The sequence below is a fragment of the Haliotis asinina genome, chromosome 6, assembly GCF_037392515.1.
Source record: "Haliotis asinina isolate JCU_RB_2024 chromosome 6, JCU_Hal_asi_v2, whole genome shotgun sequence".
Lineage (NCBI taxonomy): Eukaryota > Metazoa > Mollusca > Gastropoda > Lepetellida > Haliotidae > Haliotis > Haliotis asinina.
In genome coordinates this window covers 54,903,545-54,926,831 of record NC_090285.1, presented here as the reverse complement: position 1 = coordinate 54,926,831, position 23,287 = coordinate 54,903,545, and the positions used below count along the sequence as shown (strand labels likewise).

Below are 23,287 nucleotides of genomic sequence, written 5' to 3'. Positions count from 1 at the left end.
AAAGCCTGGCACTTGTGTCTACATTGAAGTCTGCTAGCACTGTAGCCTGTGTCGGTACAATTGAAACCTGCTGATTGTACCTGTACATTGAAGCCTGTTGACTGTGTCTGTACATTGAAATTTTCACTCCTCCCAGTAGTCTATCCTCCCTGCATCCCTGTTGCTATACAGCATGACTCAGTACAAAGGTCATGGGTGAAAGGTAGCAGTGTTGTGTCTGCAGCATCTGCACCAACTGACCCTTGTGGCATGACTGAAAGTCTGAGAGCAGAACTCAGCACAGACTCTTACGTCTCTGGTGTATGGAGTTAGTGAGAAGTGGTGATGTTTTCATTTTACTATAGAAGTGGTGAGGTAGCCTCGTGGCTTAAGTGTTAGCTTGTCATGCCAAAGATCCGGGTTCAGTTCCCCTCATGAGTACATTGTGTGAATCCCATTTGTGGTGTCCCATGTTGGGATATTGCTTGAAAAATTGCTGAAAAGAGTATAAAAATTAACTGACTCGTTTTACTGTTGACTGATATTAATTTTTACCAAAAATTGTATGGGAGTGTACACACTTACCCTCCATCACTCCTACATACATTTACACATGTCCTTTATCACCCAGCCCACTCACTCACTCAAGAATTGTGGCAGGAGGAAATTAACATCTAATACAAATTTTCATCTGCATTTCCTGATATTACCTGTATTGATATGGTTACCTGGTGTCTATATCACTAGGTGTTGCAGTGAAGAATTGCTGTAGAAATGGCAGATAGAATCAGTTTGACGGTCATCTAGAAGACATTTTTCCATGTGTTATCTCATGTAGACCATAATAATCCCTTTTTATATTAGTTTATTATGACGAAATGGGTTTCCTGTTTTGACATGTGATAAAAATGATCAAGTTATAACAGTTGCTAGTCAAGGGCTTGTTGACAGTGTTTTAGTAGGAATACAGGATCTATGCCACATTGAAATGTGTAGCGTTGGCTGTGATTCCTGATGTAGAGAGGGGTGTTGGAGTAGCCTAGTGGTTGTATGTCTGGGCGCCATTGTACAAAACAACCTTAGCACTAAGACTACCTTAAGCCTTTGTTATGATATGGGAGTCAAGGTCACCTTAGCACTAAGACTACCTTAAACCTTTGTTATGATATGGGAGTCAAGGTCACCTTAGCGCTAAAACTACTTTAAGCCTTTGTTATGGTGTGGGAGTTACAGTCACCTTAGTGCTAAGAACGTTTGAACAATCACATCCTGTTCATTACACCAAGACATGGATTCGATTCCCAAGCTATGTGACGCCTATTTCTGGTGTCATCCGCCAGGATGTTGCTGGAATAAAATCGGCATAAAATCATATTCACTCACTTAATGTAGTTAGTAGTGATTTCCACTTCTTGTGAGATGTTTTGGTAGAAAATGTGGTGGGTTTATTCATGCAAAATTAAATGGGGATTGTGTCTGTGTGAATTAAAGCGTGTACACTTGCACTTGGTATTTCCTGACAATTAACAGATACAGTCTAGTTAAATATTACAGGACTGGACCCAGTGTAAGGGGTTTCGTACTTGAAGTGTGTGATGCAGCGGAACAATCCCATGAATATGATTTCTGTATAATGCCAGCACTGATAAACTGGTTATGCATTAACAGGTCATGCATAAATGATTGAATATGAGCGGTTTATGAATATATGGAAACACATGCTGACCCACAACTGTGTTAGTATGTTAGTACTGAATGCATATTTTGTCACATGCAATTATCCTGAAAACATCGCTGAGTTGTACATGTTAAAATGTGATTATTATAGAAGAAACTCACCTACTTTCATCTTTGGTGTCTTCGGTCTGTAGATACTGAGATATTTGAGAATGGGAGAAATGGAATATATAAGGAGTTGTGATGTAAATAATCCTAAGGTTTGTAAAATGATAACATTTTGTTGCTTTTTTTGTGCAATGAATGTGCTATGAATGAACTTGTGCTATGAATGTTGTTATCGCTTTCAAAAATAATAGGGATGATTTATTGAGCAATTTAAGACAATTTAAGAGATATGTTATAAATGAATTTTGTTGGGTAGCCAAGTTGTTTAGTTGTTTGTTTTGACACTCCCAAGTTTGATTCCAGAGATCACTCACTCACTCACCCACCCACCCACACAGAATGTTTTTACAACAGCATTTTTCCTTCAAAGGTTATGAATATCAATGAACCACATGCTGAATGCCTTGTTCATATTGAGTGGAACAGCATTGCCTATTTCATGATACAAGCTGATGTCGGCCTGTATTGTCATGACGTATGAGAATGCACAGCTATTGGTGTAACTGGTCTGGTGGACGTTATCTTTTTGTCATCATGAAACAGGTGTTCAAGAGTGGGAGGGAATTATAAGTTGAAGTTTGGAACTGATGCCATTGTCTATTCATGAATAATCATGAGGCATCTTGGCAGTATGATTTTTGCTGATGAGGCATGTTGTTCCAAATGTACAGGTTTGCTTTAGCTGAAAGTCATTTTCAAAGCCATGAAAACTGCAACATTGTTGAAACAGCTCACAATACAAATAAAATTCCTTGCAATTTTTCCAAATGAAATATTTGTGAAATGAGAAACAAGTGTAAAAGTGAGATGAATGTTTCAAGAAAGACCCAGAGGCAGATATGTCAGAAAAAGCCCATGTGAGTCTGGAAAATGTAGAAAGTCAGATTTCCACAGCAGAGAGTTTCTGGGCTCCTTTTTATTCTATTCATAATTTTAATTTAAGGACTTTTACTTTCTGTAAAATATGTTCATTTACATTTTCTCTAGGTATAACGATAACAATAATATTTAGAATTTTTGCTTCAGTATAAGAAGTACTTCAATATGAGAAGTTAAGAACACTTTTCTTTCATGTTACTATAGTTACCTGTCATGGCATACAAGATAAACTACAGCAATACGAAAATGGATGTGCTTTAACTATTTGTTTGTAAGATAGTATCAGAGGCTTAATTGTCATGCCATACATGTATCTGGTGAAATGTAGATAAATTACAGTCAGAGGGGAGGGAATGTGTTGAGATCCCAAAAGGCATCATGGATTGAGAAGAGACAAAGGAGACTGGATCTTGACCTCTTTGTGATAAGAGCAGATAGGGTTACATGCACAGTGAGGCCACACTTGTTGATGGAATTGGCAACACATGTCTTGGACTGGAAGAGATGCTATCACAGGGACTTTGGGCTTAGGGTTGGAACACTAACAATTAGATGTCTGTATCCTTTGTGGCTTTCCTGATTACATATTTCTGTTGCCATGGAAAGAGTAATCATCAGCAGCTAAAAATGCTTGTCTTGGAATAGGATACTGATAGGTTTGGGTATTAGTTTGACTAAACTGGGTGATAGATAGTGGTATTTCACAGCTTCTCATGGTATATTATATATATTGCACTCTGCTTGATATACCATGGAATGATAAGGAAATATGTAATAACACATGGACTGTCTTAGTATATGGCTGAATATGGTGTATCCTGCCACATGGTATAACATGGTTTATCCAACACTGATATATTATGGTGAGCCAGGCCTGTGGTATATGTTGTGAATAGTGACACAATTTTACTGGTATATTTTTATCATGTTGTAATGAAATTGGTACCTATGGTTGCAAAATTGGTATATGGATTTGCATCTGGTATAGTACAGTATTTCATGGAATATGATGAAAGTCATTGGTTTCGTATGTTATATCATGGCTTTCTGAACAAAATATCTGATGGACCTACTTGCCATTGCATAGGTAAAGCATGGCTTCCTGAAAAAGGGGATATGAAGGAATATGGTACTTTGCTATTGCACTGGTATATCTTGACTTATGGAATATGGTACATTGTGGAACATGGCATCTGGTGTTATATCATCACATATCACTACTCATTGCTCAGACTGTCATGTTTGGAGGTTTCTGTGGTGGCTAAACATTCATAATAATTATGGCAGATCTTGTTTACACTTAGAACTGGAGTACATCTGAGACTGGTTGTGACAGCTGGAGGTCATCAGTTGTAGTGGATGGTGGGTTTCATGTGTTTATGTTTACCAGGGAGAAAGAGGTCATTTGTACATGTTGAGCACCCATGGTAGTATTCATCATCAGGGTATGATTACACAGCATCAACCAGGCTCCCTGATCACTGACTCATTTAAGTCCTCTTATACATAAAGCACAGTGTCCCAGGTGCAATGGGTGCAATTTGTCAAGCCGATTTCTGGTGTCCCCTGCCATGATATGTCTGGAATTGTACTGATAACAGAACAATAACTTACTTGTTCACTTGGTGCATAGGGAGACTAATGCTCAGTCTCTGCATATATATATATAATAACATCTTCAGATTGAGAAGGAGTCCCAGTCAGATGGGAAATTAAGGAAATGTATGCACGCATAAGACATTTTCAAACCTGGAATCTCTTATGGGCATTAATGTATGGGAGAACATTAAGGGAGTGGGTTTATTGTCTATTGGCGAAAAAGGGGTATGTCACAACAGAAATTTTAAACCCAAATCCTCCACTTGATACAGACTTGGTTTAGATAGACAGGGTACATTCTTTGTTAAAAGTGCACAGTTGTTGGAACATGTGTGCTGGTACTGTCTGTGTGACAACTGCTTTTGGGATGGGCTCTTAGAACACCTGATATGAAGGATGTTTACACATACCTGGGTGCAGTGTTGTGTTGATTGGAGATGATTGCGGAGTTGTGACAGATTCAGGTGAAACTGGTTGCTGTGATGCATCCAGTTCAACCTGATTTGTTCCTCCGAGAGTAGACATGAAACTGGTTGCTGCGATGCGTCCAGTTTGACCTGATTAGTTCCTCTGTTGTTCCTGATAGGGAATATAAGATCAGCATGACAACCCTCTTCCAGATGTTGTTTCACTGACCTGTACTTGGCAGATACCTACAGATGTAGAAAACAAAGCCAGCAAATGCATGATGCAGACAGCTTTGTAAAGTAGGACATGGTAGGGATGCTACGAGGAAATTTATGCTTACAAGATCTCTGTGAAACGTGGTCCTGATCGTCATCCTTTAACATTTGCATGTTTACTTGTGTCTTGTACTTAGAATATAGCATTTCTTTATGGAATATTGTGCAATAAATATTTTATCTTAACCTTATCTTGGTATATTAGAGTGGGTGCTTTATTCTGTTGCTTTTCAGAACAATCCAGTATCTTCATAGCAGGAAGCATAAGAAGGGAGTTTAAAATAATGTATCTTTTGGGAACTGAAAATAAATCTTTGGCATGTCATATCAATAATTTCACCCAGCTGAATATTTGTAAGTATTTATAATTATCTATGAGTATGCCGTGATTCCTTGGCATGAATCATGGGTAGGGTGTATTCTTATGAATCTCCAATGGACTGAAGTTGGGGGTAGGGGAAGGGATGTCATGATGACTGGGGGATAGACTAACATGGGGTGTGGGGGTGGGGGAGGGATGCCATGATGCATGGGGGATAGATTAACAAGGGGGCGGGGAGGAGAGAGCTTGAGTGGGGGAGATCTGGAAGAATGAGACATGGGGATATATGATGCTAGGGGCATTGATCCTTGATCACAGGACGATCAGATAAGACACTTGCTAGAGGTGAGAGTATACATCCTGTCTCGAGGCATTGGTGCATTGAGATAGAGGAAACAAGGACAGAGTATACAAGGCTTTTTCCATGTGACATGTTTGATAGGATTGTTGCAGTATTGCACAATATCTGATTGCAGTCATAGTTGATGTCAGGGCATTTCAGCTTGAGTTCCTTCATAGTCGGACCTGTAAATAACGTTAAGATTAACCTGAGTGCCACAGGAGCTGTTTTAGTGCGTCCTGAATGGACTTGATGAGAGTTTAAATCTGTCCTTCTGAGTGTAAGTCACACACTGTTAAACCAGTCTGTTTATTCTACGGGTGCTTCTTTACTGTAGGTAAACTTATGTTTACTTGGCAATCTGGGGCTGGGGGACAGGACACTGTCTTCTTTTGGTTGTTGAGTAGGACGTTATTTGAGTATAGTTAACTGAGGGAGTTTCACTTTAAGATATTTAAGAAATGTCAGAAGGAGTGCTGTCATTGTCAAAATATTACATGAACTGTTTTTGAATTTGTTGGGTCAGTTGGGACTTTTTGATAATTTCAAATATGCAGAGAGGGTTCCCCTCCCACAACAGAGTGAACTGTCAGAGGATTATCTGTATGAGGAAAGGCTGTGGTGGTAGAGAGGCTATTCATTCATGGTGGTTAGTGTGTGAATAGGACAGGGGTGGGGAGGGGGGTAGCTTTCAATGAGGAAGTAGGCAAAATGTAATGAATAGGTTGCTAGAATTGTTCGATGTTTAGAAAAGGAAATCTATGGTTGGAATGTTTAGGGTTAAGACCAGACTTCACATGTTACTTGTGACTGTGGGAACTGGGTCATAACACGTTGCCAGGGAGACCCACTTGTTGCTATGGATTTTCATCCACATGACTGAAAACAATGGAAGCTTACAAGCCCTGATAAGCATGAAGACAATGGGATTGTTTACTGGTAGAGCTTTTGAGGTAAATGACGTTGTAAGTAAAATACACATTTATGCATAGACAAAACAAATTTAGGCAAAAAAGTAGACAGGATTGTTTGTGTTTACTGTAGACAGTAATGGAACCTGATGATTATGCTTTTGGTAATGTCAGATTTGATGTATTGAGCATGACCTCGGTGAAGCATTGTATAGCATGTGGAACATGTAAGTTCTAGAGGAGTTTATTTGCTTCCATCGCCAGACTGAAAACAAACCCAGAGTTTAACTCAAGTCAGCTGTTAGACTGATGCAATCTCACTGGTCTTAGCAACTTGGCAGGTCACATGGCATGTAGGGCAGCTTGAACCATGAAACGATTAAATCATATATTCTTGTAACTACTTATATGTTGAAACAATTAAATCATGTATTCCAAGAACTAGTTATGTGTAAAATCTTCATGCTGGTGAACTATTAAAACTACGACAACAAAAAATCAACAAAAATAGCCGAAAAAGAAATGGAATTGAAGTGGAAAATAAAATGAAATTAACCGCTCCTAAATATAACGGACAAACATTAATCATCCTTATCTTCCATATTTATCAAACTGCAATTTTGAATGTTGCTTATCAGTAGATTATCAGCAGCATAGAATCGTGAACATAGCAGGAATATGTATATGTATCTTAATGGAAATAAGCTATATCAAAATTAAAAATAAAATTAAGATAAAATATCCAATTTCATATTTCATTTGAACTGAAGCTTTAATTACACTGAGGTCAACCTTATAGAGAATGTTGTCAGATCTCATGTGTTTTTGTCGAGTTGGAGGGTCTAAAGTCGTAAACCAGTCACATGTCAGTACTGGCAGAATGTCAGATGATGATAGTTCTCTCACTTCCTGAAAGATCATGACTTACACCCTTGTTTGTTGTTGAATAACAATGGATCTCTCCACTTAACTAAAGGATGACGTTGTATATTGCAGCCATATGGAATAAGAACATCATCAGCCATGGAAGTAGTTTACAACACTTATTATGGTTTATGAATACCTGAAATGGATGGGTACAATGGGTGAAGCCCATTTTCTGGTGTCCCCCGCCGTGATATTGCTGGAATATTGCTAAAAATCGGCGTAAAACTAAACTCACTCACTCACTCACTCACTGAAATGGATGCTTGATGATTAGCTGAAAGATCATTACCTCACTGCCTCTCTGATTGAAATAGAAAAGTGAGTGAGTGAGTTTAGGTTTACGCCACATTTAGCAATATTCCAGAAATCGAACCGAGGTCTTCAGCGTGATGAGCAAATGCCTTAACCACTAGGCTACCACACTGCACTCGAAATAGAAGGCCACGAACTGGCGTTTTAATTGTGTGATTGACTGCTTATGAATACATTTTGCTCCTCAATTTAGATAAGAAAATGAAAATATGTATATGTTTATGGACTTCTGATACCATTTTCCAAATACTTATTTACAGTCCCTAGCAGCAGTCAACTTTTACTTTAACATATTGATGCATGGTCGTTTTGAGACAATTGATTATGTGTCAGTTTTCCTAATTCTAAAAACATAATGACGTGTTCAATTATTCAGTCTTGTTTCTAGGTTGTGCTTGTAGCTTGGAGATCTTGTGAATGGTGATGGTTTTGTGTGGAGCAGTTTTGTGCTTGTAACTATCATGCAACATAGCCAGTATGTTGTCAGGAACATAGTATAGACGTATATCAATTTGTTACTATTTGTTTAATGTGTACTCACAACACTGTAAACAAAGCAAGCAGACTAGAGGTGATGACATGCAAGATCCAAGGAGTTGATTCATAAAAAGGCCATGATCAAACAAGTTGGTTAAGAATAGTTATGTTCAGATTAAAAAATCAAGTGTTCACTTCTTTTGAGTAGGATATCACACACCCTAAATTATGCTTGTCAAGAGAATATATGAAAAATCAAAGACAGGTCTATATAAGGACAATGAAGACATATATATTGGACAAACTAAGTTAGGGATATTTTTTGTATGATTGATATTTCATTACTGTGTCAGTGAGGAGATAGATGTTTATTCATAATTTCAAATACCCATGAAGGTCCCAGGGTAGAATAGGCCTTCAGCAACCCATGCTTGCCATAAAAGGTGACTATGCTTGTCGAAGAGGCGACTAACAGGATCGGGACTCACTGACTTGGTTGGCACATGTCATCGGTTCCCAATTGCGCTGATCAATGCTCATGTTGTTGATCACTGGATTGTCTGGTCCAGACTCTATTATTTACAGATTGCTGCCATATAGCTGGAATATTGGCGTAAAACTAAACTCACTCACTCACACTCATAACTTCAAAATTTACATATATCCTTAACTATTTTTGTCCAGTATATATATTTGACCATTTCCTTTCCACTTACGTAAATTCATAAATAATTCTGTTCTGTGTTGTGAATGAGGTGAGGGGATTCATTTTTCATACAAACATCCGGTGTCTTGTGAAATATAGAGACATGTTTGGCAGGAGCACATGAACTAGGTGGATATATAGGCTTGCTCCCCTTGTCCTACATGAACGTTTATTATAACAGACATTGCTCAGGAAATGAATAAAGTAAATTCCTCGCTGGGATGATCTAATGTCCGAGATTTCCTGGAGATGTTTCCTGGTGAGGGGCTGTGCACTCAGTTGGTTGCGTGTTGTCGCCAGGAAGGGGTCGATAACACCTGATATGTGCACTCATGGTATATTGTCATGAATTCATATCACTTAATATTGCACTGACTCAGTATGGTAAACTAAGATTATGTTGAACGTCAAGGACAACTAAATGCAATTATATCTATAGTTCAATATATGTATTTTGACTTAATATATGACACAAGTCTTAGAGCAATAGAATCAGTCATGCTCTGTAATTTGCCTAATTTACTGTACTTAAATTTTGCTAGATGACTATTGTGGTTCATAGTAGTATTGACTGGTGTATTTCAAACAGCCTGAATGGCTGGTTTCTGTATTACAGAATGCTCCAATTTTGTGCAGTTAGCTGATCATCTGCTGTACTGTGTGGGTTAAAATTTAACGTCATATGAGCATTATTTCATCCAGAAGTCTCCAGTGACCCGTTAAGGTCTGGGGTAGAATAGACCTTCAGCAACCCATGCTTGCCATAAAGGGCAATTATGCTTGTCATGAAAGGCGACTAACAGGTCAGGTGGTCAAGCTTGCTGACTTGGTTGACACATGTCATTGGTTCCCAATTGCACAGATCGATGCTCATTTTGTTGATCACTGGATTGTCTGGTCCAGACTCGATTATTTACAGACTGCTGCCATATAGCTGGAATATTGTTGAGTGCAGCGTAAACCTAAACTCACTGTCCAGTAACACTCCCATTCATAGAACACGGTTTGGGATAATCTGATGTGTATCATTTGAGTGGTAAAATAATACGATGTGTTCGCTGATGTGCCATGTGTTGCATAGTCGTTTATGTCAGTGGTCTTTGAGTGATGACCGTATTTCAACAGATTATCAGTATCAGTTTTGTTGAACTCCATATTCTACTTTCTGCATGTCTGAGTGAAGCAAGTCAGTGATCGATATCATGAGCATTTCCGCACATCCTCTGTCACTGAGCCCCGCTCTTCAACCATTGCAAGCATCTTAAAAGCAACTAATACTGAAGACCTGTTTAAATCTGTAATTCCCAAGGGAGTAAATCAGCTGTGATAATAATTACGTCATTATTTATATATATCATATTTTAAACGAGGATTCATAAAACCAGTCCAGGATGCTTAGTTTCGAATATGATTAATAATAAAGGGATCCTGGCCTGTAACCATGGCAACTAACCTTGAACAGTTGTGGACAGACTGAGGAACATTTGAGATATTGGCTGTGACATGCTCACCCATATCTCAGTGCTTTGACTAGCTGTAGGAATGGGTAACCCATGGCAACCATCAATCCCCTTTATCAAGGTAAACTGTATCATGGTAAAGAATGTGAAATGGATAAACAGCTTTAAAGATTTCATGGTTTAATATCAAGTTTAATCCCTAGGACGTTAAATCAACAGTATCCAGTGAGGGTATTTAGTGAACACACATGGACAGCATGCCAGGCAGCAGGCGGTCATGTCAGTTTAATTTCACTGTTTACTATGTAGGACAACTTTAGTTGAACTTTAATTTGCATTTGCGTTTTTTAATTCAGGTCCTTGTACCATAAAAAGATTGCATGAAATTTATGAGGTTGATATTGAATGCAAGATACATGGACACATTGTTGATTGTCGTTGATGATTAAAGATCTTTCAAAGGGAACGTTGTTAATAGTGAATGACTCTGTGTTTGCCTGTCTCCAGTTTACCCACAGTTTTAGTCTGAGTATGTTGTAAATCATCAGTGTTAGGTTAACCTGAAAATGTATTAAAGCCTTGGGAGTAGTCTAGTAGTTAAAGTGTTTGCCTATTTCATCTAAGGCTTTGGTTTGATTCACTACAGTAAGATTGCTCGATTATTTATCCTACTTGATACCACCTATGTACTGAACAGCAAAAGAAATGCACATTAAACAGAAAATGAAGTATCATAAAAGTAAGTTCTATTCAAAAACTTGACCAACAAACAGTTGTGTTTCTTGTGCAGTTCAGTATATGTTCATGGAAATAGGTTTGCTTACTACCAGGGTCTCAGTCTTCAAATTGATCTTAGCGCTAAGACAGCTGTAAATCTGCTGGTCATTGTGCTAAGATCACTCTGTAGAACAGTGCTCATTTGCACAAAGCTGTCCTAGGGCTAAGGTGATCACAGCCCCCATATTTACAATCATCGTAGTACTAAAATTGCTTTGTGGTAGTGGTTGATACCACAATGTAATCTTAGCCAGTGTTAAATTAAATTATGCAAATAACAAACACCCTAATGCTGAGATGTCAGCATTGAGCGGGCTCAGGGCTCGAGTAGCTATGATGCATCTGCACATAGCTTAGATTAGGGTCTCTTAGTGCTGTTGTCGGAAGTTAACGTTAGTTTATTGCACTTACGATTATCTTAGTGCAAAGTGAGCTTTGAATATCTAGACACTGCAATGTAAGCGAGTGGCGCATGAAATGACTGGGAGTGGGGAGGCGGTGACATATCTCAAGGAAACAAACTGGCAACAAACATCACAGGGTTGGCCCCTGTGCCATTGATCATTAGTGCTGACTCACAATGCAGTGAACCTGACCCAGTCAAAAGCTTTTACCTACCATAACACATGATGAAACATACACAGGCTTTGTCGCTGAGAATTTATATTTTTTTTCCTGGTTTCCGTCTTCTGTTGTGACAAAACGCGACTAACCAGAAACTAGAGATGTTGAAAGAGGTGAACAGCCCTTCCATTTGTTAGACCCTCAGAAACTGTCAGTTGTGAAGCAGATAGTAGTACATGGGTCCATGCTGTATTAATTACTAATTATGATTTTTAGGCCAGGCCAATTTTGTATCTTCTTTCACAAATCTGCCTGTCATATTTTTTGAAAAAAATTGTTTAGAGTGTACTTTGCTGCATATACACAAATTCCCAAAAGTCAAATACTTTTAGTATTTAAAAGGAGTATTACTTTGACTAGTGATTTTTTATTTCTCTCCTGCCTTTAGGTTTTCTGGGAACAAAGATCCATGAAACTCAAAATAAAATTGGTCTGGCGTTATTGTCTGTCTGTCTGTCTGTCTGTCTGTCTGGGTGTTGTTTATTTTCCTTCCATAGATGTGCTTTTGGAGTGGCAAGCTGTTTTTGATTGGTAGAGCAATGATCCGCGATATAATGGTTCAGACTCATAGTGGGAGCAGCAGACATTGTTTTCAACCAATCATGTTTTAGCTGGCTGATGCAGAGAATACATCCCGTCCCCCTCTCACATCTGTGCTTCCATCATCTAGGGTTATGTCCCTTAGTTGAGCAAGAATCCCATAAAGATAGCATCATATGTCTAAATTGCCCTGTTGATTTAGACCACCCTGCACAGCTCATTTTTACCGAAGGCGAAAACAGTGAAAACGGGACACAACTGAGTTTTTCTCTCCATATTTTTGTTCAAGTTACAACTGAAAAACTGAATACTAAGCAGCTTCAGACCAAGTCACTTCCTTCCTCCACCATGTAGCATGACTTGCCCTACATCTGACATGTGTAACATGGAACTCAAGACATGCTACAGTCAGGGAACTTCCGCTCCAAGTGGTCTCCGCCTTCAAGTAGTGTTGGAAGGAAACCTTTTTCCTGTCTTACAAAGTGGCAAGTGTCTCACAAATCTGCAACATACCACTGTGGCTAGTCAGGTTCCAGGAGGCCTATAAACAATAGCCAAACACTCCGCCATTGTTTGCATTCTATAACCACGCTTGGGATTTGGGAACATTTAGAAAGTTAAAGAATCGGCTAAAAAAGTGAACAGATTCCAGAGGGCATGTGTCTCTGTGTGACGTTGAGACGGGACTGGGGCACGGTGACACCTTAGCTTCAGTTTCATGGGGAATTGAAAACACATTGACAGCATTTTAGAAGCCAGAGATAATGGATCAGTGCAATTTAGAAACCCAACCTCGACCATTGCATCTGATGAGTGTTTTTTTTTGTTTTTTCTTTTTCTTTTTTTTTTTTTTTGTTGAAGTTGTTGAAATGCCACTGTGTATGGAAGTTGTACTGAAACCGTGGGTTTTCTTAGTGTAGTGATTATGTGGGTATTGTGATTCTATGTTATGTATGTATTCATAAATACTGGCCTATTTAGACTTGTGTTTGTTCACTTCTCCATTACTCACTACAACACCTCCCCAATAAACCCTCAGCCCCACACAGAAGAATATAGAACATGAATAGGTATAATAACAGCAAGTGTGGATATGCTTATGTATTTTCTCATTTTGAACATCTCTTTGCATTTATTTGTTTATGCCATAATGTTTATTTCAAAAACTTTCAGAAAATTTAATAAATAGAAAACCAACCCTGACAAATGTAGCATCAAAATATTTTGAAGAAATGAAACAAGTTACGCTGGCTTGATAATGGTAATATTGCACATTTTCTGTACGTTTTGTATGTTTGTTACAGGCACCTGACAACTACATGGACAATGATTGGCTCAGCTCATTTTTTGATGACCCAGTACTTAATGACAAGATGATCACCGATGCAGCACAGCCCCCATGCATCAAGTCCGAACACAGCTACTCCCTAAATGACCAGTCTCCAGGATCACCGCTTGGACTTGCTAAAATTGAAGGTGTGTACACACAGGGTTTGATCTGATGAGGGAGTTAAAACATAAAGTGTGCCTATTCTGGTGATCTTCCTTGAGTTGTTAGCAATCAATAGCCCATTTTTATATTGTTTTGTCCAAAAATAGACTTTTCTTTTAAGTGTACATGTCATATATGTATATATGTCTCTCTCTCTCTCACTCACTCACTAAAATGTAATGTCACGTTGACAATATTTCAGCCAAATATCATGGCCAAATAAATATGAAGTATATGAGGAGTAAGAAAATTATGTTGACGAATATCGAATGGAAATAGATTGTAGAAATTTAGTCAATCTAATTTTTGACAAAGCTGCCAAAATGATATCTATTGAAAACATGGCGTCTAATGATTGTAAAGTGTTCAAGTATAGTGTTTATCCTGTGTGGTTATTAAGTGGATAAATATTGTCCAAGAATCATGCAAGATTGCTTCAGGTAATATGTTATAATGCACTTAAATGGGATAGCTTGGTGGATATTTTTTTAATGTTTGAGTGTACTTTGTGTGCATAAAATGATTGATGGATGGGGCATATTTACAGAGGGTGTGAGTGATTGATTGTATGCATGCTGACTCCAGAAACAAGGTTTTATCTTAAAGACTTTGACGTGAATTTACCCGATAAGCATGAAAGAAAGTTTTCAGGCAGTTGCATTTGAAAAAATGTTGGTGTTGTCCCTGCTGCCTAGCTATGTGATGTAGGCAATCCTCAACCTCGTTTCAGCTTGTGCTTAGAGACCAATTTTATTTTCGCTGGCATTCCAGACCCTCTGATCTGAATTTAGAAAAAAGAAATATGTGAAAATGATTATGAATATTGCAAGTTTTTTGCTCACTAGATTGTGATAGAGATTCATTTATCAACTGAAGGAAACATTATTGCATTTGCCACTTGTGTGCAGACTTGTAAATATTTTCATCGGATGTCTGTTGCATTTTTCCCATCAAATCACTTCTTGCAGATTACGGTTGGGAGCACAGTTTTGCATACCAGTAACTGATAATGGCGCCTGCTAAAGGCTGGTTGCTACAGAACGTCTTGATCTTTTGTATGTTTTTTTATCAGTTACAAATGCAGCCAGTCACTTGGCCTCATTTATCTGTAAGACAAACATTTTTGATTGATCAATTTTTTTGTTGTTGTTATTTTCTTCCATCATCCAGTGAAACTACTCCAAAGAATCCACAATAAAACATTACAGTGTTCAGGTATCAGTTAGCATGAAGGGTGGTTGGATAGTGTAGTGTTTTAAGCATTTGCTTGTCACGTCGAAGACACACATCAGTATGTGTGAAGCCCAACTCGGATGTCCTCAACTGTGATTTTGCTGAAATACTGCTAAAAGCAGTGTGAAAAGTCACTTGGTCACTCAGTCAGTGAGGCAGTCAGTGACTCAGTGACTCAGTGACTCACTCACTCACTCACTCACTCACTCACTCACTCACTCACTCACTCACTCACTCACTCACTCACTCACTGTCAGCAAGATGTCAGCATGATGTTCTCATGTGGAAGACAGCAGACTTGGACTAATGCAGGGCTATGTGTTTGTGATGTAACATAGGCCGGGTAATCCGACTTCGTCAAATACACCACTTGTTAACTTTCGCACCTCAACAAAGTTTGTGTATTGAGTCAGAATAAACAGAGATGAGAGATTGTCTGAATTATGAAGACTCGAAACTTGAGGAGAAATCCTGAGATTGTTGCATCTGGGTCAAGTTAGGAGCTTCAACCTGTTTTCTACTTTGAAATGAAAAATTTCTGCGAATTGGTGGTTGTCATATTTTTCGTATTGTTCTGTTAGCATTGACTTGATGTTTATTATATCTGCCTTTTGTTTTACTCATTACTGTATCAAAGCTGCTGTACTCGTTTTTAGAGAAATAGCTGATTCTCTCATTCATTTCATGAAATGACTGAAATTTTTAGTCATTACATGATATGACTGACTTCACCATCTGACTGTAACACATATAAATACTGTAGCTTGAATTTATGATCTTCGTGTTAGCCTGTAAGCTTGTTCATTATTTCCCTTCACATTGTCACGCATTCCTAATATTCTCAAGATTTGTCGTCTGAATTTCGTCCATGTAATATTCCATTGTTGCAAACAGTACCATTTGTGTTGATTTCAATTTCCTATCGACAAGTGTGAATGAAAACGTTGAATCGAGACAACATCTGCAGACATTGTGTGGCCTATTTCAGCATATAGCTCAGCCTGAAATTTACAGTGGTCAGCAAAATTATTCAGTAGTGTTAAACAGGATTCAGTTTGTGGATACAAGGCTCTAATTACATGCTGTAAATGGGATTACATGACAGCTGTTCACCGTGTTTATCATTATTGATTGTAATTGCTTTTTGCGAGTTCGAAGATCAGTTTTACTGCAGTAATACTGACACATGAAATGGGACAGTGTCATACACTGTTTAACTTTCCACAGGGATATGTTTCAGAGTGTCATTGTACAGAGTTATTTCCCGGAACAGGAACCTGTGATCATTGGCTTGAATCCTGTTTTAGTGGAATATGGTTCCAGTTGGTAAAAATGTATGATTTGAAAAAACGAGACAAATTGACAAACCTTGATTTATTTGAGAATATTTTAAATGAAGTCAAACACTCACTTGCTCGAACAGAAGGAGACTTAGTGTGCAAGCATATACATATTGGCCACAACATGTCACAAACTTGTGACTTAAAATTTCCAAATTAGTGTTAATCTGTGGACATGGAGTAGATGGCGTGCCATCACTCATTTCACTTTAAGTACACATCTTTCATTTGTTCCTATCACTGACTTTTGTCATAGTATTACATAGCTTCATATCCCTATAAGTAGTTGAGAGGTATGTAGTACAAGGCTGTCTTAGGTAGATATACAAAGTCCATTGATTGGTAGTATTGATTTGGAACAGATGCATAGTGCAATATCTATATAAGCTGGTCATAGTAGCCTTCAAGCTCTGACACATATGTCGTTGCATCTAAGTTTGAAATACCTTCATAAGGTATTATTAAGTAAATAAGATAATTAAGTGTCCTAAGTCTTTCTGTGTAAGAAAATATTCCAGACATTTACATGTCCTAAATGGTATGATGATGTGAACGATGCTGTGATGAAATTGTGACCAAACTTAATTTTTGGTCACTGCAGATGCTTTAGCAGTGATATTATGTAAAAGGCTAACAATGTGCTATATCTTTTAGAAATGTGTGTGTTGGTTATTCTGGTGTTAATTTTATGTCACATTTATCGCAGATATATGGCTTAATCTTTTCCCACCCCCATACATTTTGCGTAGGTGAGGTTGGGATGTAACAGCTGGTGTCAGCCATGTTTGTTTGCTGATTATATTGGTCGAACAACTCTTTTCAGTTTTAATGACTAATTAGAGATGGGAAATTGGAGAAACTGAATAAAATTGAATTTACCGGTTTGTAGGTAATATTTTATTGTTAGACGTATGATTTTAGAATAACTTTAGTTTAATTAGGTTACTAATGCATATTTATCACTTTATTCAGATTTTTGTTCAGTTCCAATCTGTTGCCAAATTCATTATCAGAAAGCTTGGAAAATTTATTTGTCAATTTAAACACTTTCATTTTGGAGAAAGTTACAAGCCTGGGGACATTTTAGTAGCTTCTATAAATGTTGTGAGAAATGCCAGGTGGTTGTGAAGGATTCATTGACCTATACTAACCAGACAGCCATATCTTACACTGCATGGGGTTACTACACTTTTGTCACCAACAGGAGTGGCGATTAATTACTGGACTATTGTTGGTGGTCCATAGGGTACAGTTCTCACTGGTCATGGGACTCCTGGGTTTGATTCTTAACATGGGTACCACTGAAAAGGCTTGTTCATGTCACAGTTGTTACTAAGTACAGTTGTAAAAGCTGAATCTGGTGGTCACAATAGGGAAATTCAAGTCCTTGTGTAGTCTGTCTCACAGTCCCTGAACCACATTATTTCCCACTGTCTAGCACACCCTGCAATGCTTAAGCCCTAACTGATGCAAGTCTAGATTTTCCAAGATTCCTAGCTCACCTGGTCTCAGTTTCAGTTTAAGGGTGTTTGTGTGTTGCTATCAAAATTATTATATATATATTAAATTATGTTAAAATCATATTTGTACGTATTCAGAGACGGAGCATTAGTCTAGCTCTTGTGTTGTGGGTGGATGTGGTTGTGATTGTTAGTCCATACTTGATGATCAAAAAAGGTCTTTAGGTAAATATACTATATTATCCTGTAAGTATCTATGCTGCAGCTATTACAAAATTGAAAATGTGTAAAAATAGGGTGGTCACCTTGTGTAGAGCTGAAATTGAAAGTCCATTGTTTGACTCCCCATGTATTTGAAATGTCTTGACAATACACTTGTTCTCAGCCTAAATACATGTGGATTAACACCAAATTTGGCATAAAACCTGACTGATTTCGTGAATTGACAAATGTTCATGTATTTTTTTTTTATTTTCAGACATTGATTCAGACTTCATGGGATCCCCAAACGCCCTTGACCTTTCACAGAAGTCCTTCGGCAGTGTTGACAGTCCATCTGTGATTGTTAAACAAGAAAGCAGGGACAATGACCCCTTACTTACATCAGCCCCTAACACCTGCACCACCACCTCGCTTACCAAGCAACCAACAATTGTCCTGGCCGCACCAACGTCCACCATCGTCCCAGACCAACCCGTGTTCCCACAGATTACAGTTAAACAGGAACCTCCAGACACATTCGACACTTCTGAGCAGACCGGTAGGCATTATAAAATTTCTGAAAAGCATGGGTTGCAGTTGAGGTTTGAAAATGGTTTCTGTAGGTTGAAAGACTGAGTGCGTAGAGAGCAACGGGTCATGGTGATAATGGAGCCCAGTGATGTCATTGGTCAGTACTCGCATCTGATGTGATATGATTGGTCAGTATTCATATCTGAAATTCAAAGTAAATATTATTATTGAGGTATGATTTGAATTTATATGTGGCGTTGATTATTCATGTTCAGTGTGATCAAAGTGAAATTAAATTTGCAATTTCTTGCAGTTATTAGATAATATATCTGAATTTTTTAAAAATAATTATAATTATTGTTATTGTTATTGGTTCATGTTGGTGATGGGACGTGTTAGAGGGAGCTGCAACCATTATCAGACAAATGGGAGAATCAGTCCAACTTCAAGTTAACACTACACTCAAGTGGTCATTAAATATGATAATATTGAGCGTGGCTGTTGAAAATGGCTTCTGGATATTAAGCTCAGTTAATTTTGCTGTAGTTGAGGTAGTTGCATTGGATGTAGTTGAGGATGTTGCAACTGATACAGATGGCGATGTTTTGATTGATGTAGTTTATAGTGCTACAACAGATGTAGTGGATGTCATTACAGTAACAATGGAACAGATCATACTCCCCCCAACACCCCCCAGTAGTGCTAGCAGTGACAGCGAAGGCAGCCAGAGTCCTCAGCGATCAGCACCCTCCAGCCCTATTCGGCAGATCAGCTCATCGCGCCAGACTCATCACGTCTCCTCAGCCAAGGCGCTGTCACAGCCTCTCTTTGTAAATCCAGTAAGTTACTGTAAGCTAAGTGTACATGCAGCAAATAAATAGCACAGCTTCTCCCGAAAACCCCATAAATCTGTATCATCCTGGAGGATATCTTGAATATTGAATGTAAAAGCATGAAATGCCTGCTACTTACTGTCGTGATAATATTGCAAAATAACCATTACAATGCATCTTGGATTAATCCAGTGGTTAAAGCATTGGCTTGCAATGTCGATGACATTGTTCAAGCCCTCGACCATATTGCTTGGAAATTGCTCTAAACAGAATAAATCCCCACTCACTCTGTCATCCATTTGTTTAACACATGCTTTGTTTCAAATTGCATAATATACATCTGATGCTATTTTGCATGTGAATGAATTTTGGACAGCATGAAAGTATTCCCCTGGAGATACTGAGAATGTGCTACCTTCCTACAAACAATTGCTATTTATTTGCATACATGCATCTTAGTTTACAGTTTAACTTAACAGTATCGATGTTTTGTCTTTGACCAATGTCTTGCATGCATCTAATATTCCTTTGTTGTTTTCGTTATTTAAATTTAAAAAAAGATTGAATTTTCCATGCAACAAAATTATTTCTTAATCACTACTTCTGTTAAATATTTTTGGTTGTTTTTCTGTTTGAATGTTTCTTTGCTGTATATTTTTAATGCATAATCATAGAATTTTGCCATTAAAAAGATTTCAAGTAGACCTAAACAAAATGTGACTTTGATATATACTGATTTTGCATATATTTTTTTGTAAGAGAGTATAATAATCGGTGAACATTATGTGGGATAATTGTTAACTGTGTTGTTGACAAGGCGTATGTTATTTCAGATACCACAGTCAGGAGTGTTGATACTCTCTGAGGAGGAGAAACGAACCCTCGTTTCAGAGGGTTACCCTATTCCTGGTAAATTGCCACTCACAAAACAAGAGGAAAAGAATCTGAAGAAAATCCGTCGAAAAATAAAAAATAAAGTATGTTAAATTAAGTGTTTCAGTGAAAAGGATAAATATAAATACAATCGTGTTAATTTTCACAAATTGTAATTAATCAGTGCCACCCTGATATTGCTGGGATGCTGAACTTGTAGAAAATATCACACTTGCTCTTTCAAATGAATATTGCAGGACTTGTGATAGGTGCTGATTATAGAGGTTCAGTGCTGACAGTGAGTGGTGTCCTAGTGATCATGTTGACTCCCGTCGTGGGCTCATTGTTTTAAGCCCATTTCTGGAATTACATAGCTGGAATACAGCTAACAGCTAAAACCTGCTGTTGTCCACATTACATTATCAATTAATTACTTGTCTGGTCGAGGAACAATTGTTTAACAGCATCTTTGGTGTAATTTAAGCAGTAAGGATTGCATGCAGTTCTTAAATACACTTTATTTATTCATTATCATATTCTATGAGTTGAGCATCTGTTTTGATGTGAATTCTTCATTGATAACGGTTATGCTGTAGATCTCAGCCCAGGAAAGCAGAAGAAAAAAGAAAGAATACTTAGAAGCATTAGAAAAAAGGTTTGTAAGACCTTTATCATTCATTTGTATTGTTTGATAAAAATTGTTAATTAACAAAGATCCTCACTCTAGCCAGGGAATGAAAAAATTCTTGTATTACTTTGAAACAGTGACTGTAATGAAATGTCTGGATCCATATTTTGGCCAGATTACAAGCAAAAAACCCAAACATCAACTTGTTGTTTCGTAATGTTTGCAGCGATTCTTGAAAATATTTCTTTTTTGCAGGGTTGAATCGTTTAACCAGGAAAATTCTGACCTGCGGAAGAAGGTTGATTCATTAGAGAATAATAACAGGTATGCTATAATTTATATTAAAATGGCTAGATTGATGTAGTAGATTGTGTTGAATGGCAAGATTGCTGTACAACATTGTGTTGAATGGCAAGATACATCTTTTTCATTGTGTTGAATGGCTAGATAGATGTACTATATTGTGTTGAATGGCTAGGTAGATGTACTACATTGTGTCGTTTTTTTATTTCCTCTATTGATTAAAGATAGCTTATTTATACACATTGATGTTCTAGGTCACTGCTGGGTCAGCTGCACAAGTTACAAGCACTTGTGTCAAAGATGCCACGCCCATCTGCAGCCTCTGCAACACAGACAGGAACTGTCCTCATGGTGAGTTGCCTCCCTTCTCCGCTCAACCCATCCATTCCTGTCACAGAAGATATAACAGGAGTTCATATTAGGATATATTTTTAAACTTTGTTAAAAGTTATTTATCACCATCTATCATAATCTCACACTGCACTGTTGTCCTTGTGGACTAAAACTAATTCACAGTTTCTGTTCAATGCACATTTACAAATTTAGTTTTACAAATGTAGATGAGAGTTTAAACTTGAGAAGCAGACTTCTTATATCTAACCATATGCTGGAGGACGTCTATGAAATATTACCATGGCAACTCAATGATCTGAAGAATTTGTGTGTTTTTAACAGAATTAATGAAAATTACTTTTCAAAAGTGTTTTTTCATTCTGATGAGTTTGCATGGTGATATTGCTAGTTAATGTGAATATTTTGGGTACATGGTGATTTCCTTCCTATTTGTCCAGTGGTGGGCTTTGCTCCCTGCAGACATGGCATTCATGAATCAACCAATCAGATGTTTCATTCCAGCAGAGCATGTGAACACATGCAATGAAATGCGTGATTGGGGGGTGGGGGTGTAAATAAAGGAAGAAATATTTCAGTGTTGTAATTTCTTTTGAAACTTTTCTGTGAAGTTTGAGGAGATGCTAAAGCTGAAATCATTAGAGTGAGAGCGGGTCAGAGGCATCGTTTGGGCAGCACTTATTTAGTTATTTTTGCAAGGTTCGGTAAAGCCAGGGCTGTGTTCTGCTGGAGGCACTTGCAGGTAACAGGACATGATTGTGTTGGTTCATGTTGGTGATGGGACATGTTAGAGGGAGCTGCAGCCATTATCAGACAAATGGGACAATCAGTCCAAATTCAAATTCACACTACTCATGTGGTCATTTTCTGATAATTTGCACCCTTACCCAAAATTTTCATTCAAATTTTCATGGAAATCATTAATCTAAGAAACTACACCAGGAAACTAAGTAGCAAGCAGACACAAGTATCTGACTGTCGGCCATCTTGTCTGCTGCAGGTCCTTGTTTTGTGCTTTGCTGTTTTCCTGGGCAGCTGGTCTCCCACTTCTCTCAACATTGGTTATTCTCCGGGGGCTCGGGCAGTCAGTCCCGTTTTCCTGTCAAAACCAGATCACATCCGCCCGACACCCGACCATGGGCCGAGTATTGGCAATGCCAAGGTCAATGGCGACTATGCCACACCCAATAGTGAGTTATTCTGCATGCGTGACAAGTCATGATGGGAGATAAGAATGGATGACTTCTCAAAACCTATATAAGTCCTAAAATTTATTACCCTGCATAAATTGTCATCTGTGGGCGTCAATGTTCCATCCTGTGTGGCTTTGATACACCAGTATTTCAGTCTGTAATTGATGCCAGCATTCTAGATTTTATCAAAGAGAATTTAAGATGTAGTAATTGATAACAAATTTAAAATTAACCAAAATTCATAAAAGAAACATTTAAAATGTTTTTCTAGCGGTGACTGTACTGATGGTTAATATGCTGAATAGCAAAGTTTGTGTGTCTGTGTTCATGTTTGTGTCTTCTATTTAAAAAAATGACCAAAATACAGAGTCCAATTTCTTTTACTGTTTGGTATATTCGGGCCATGACACAATAACTTTAATCATATGAAGAAATTGGATGTTCTTTTAGAAGGATCATTTACATCTC

General features: G+C 37.9%; 1 protein-coding gene across 4 annotated transcripts in view; it reads left to right on the top strand.

Annotated features, from left to right (window-relative positions):
• LOC137287192 (cyclic AMP-responsive element-binding protein 3-like protein 1) overlaps positions 1-23,287 on the top strand; it is a 35,257-nt gene that overhangs the window by 9,935 nt on the left and 2,035 nt on the right. The window contains exons 2-9 of one of the 4 annotated variants that reach the window (XM_067819377.1): positions 13,686-13,857; positions 18,385-18,666; positions 19,296-19,468; positions 20,305-20,448; positions 20,941-20,999; positions 21,228-21,296; positions 21,530-21,626; positions 22,627-22,816. In XM_067819377.1, the coding sequence (XP_067675478.1) occupies positions 13,686-13,857; positions 18,385-18,666; positions 19,296-19,468; positions 20,305-20,448; positions 20,941-20,999; positions 21,228-21,296; positions 21,530-21,626; positions 22,627-22,816 (1,186 nt within the window). Of the gene's footprint in view, positions 1-13,685; positions 13,858-18,384; positions 18,667-19,280; positions 19,478-20,304; positions 20,449-20,940; positions 21,000-21,227; positions 21,297-21,529; positions 21,627-22,626; positions 22,817-23,287 lie in introns of all 4 variants that reach the window. The other 3 variants (XM_067819376.1, XM_067819375.1, XM_067819374.1) reach the window with 3 other exon arrangements.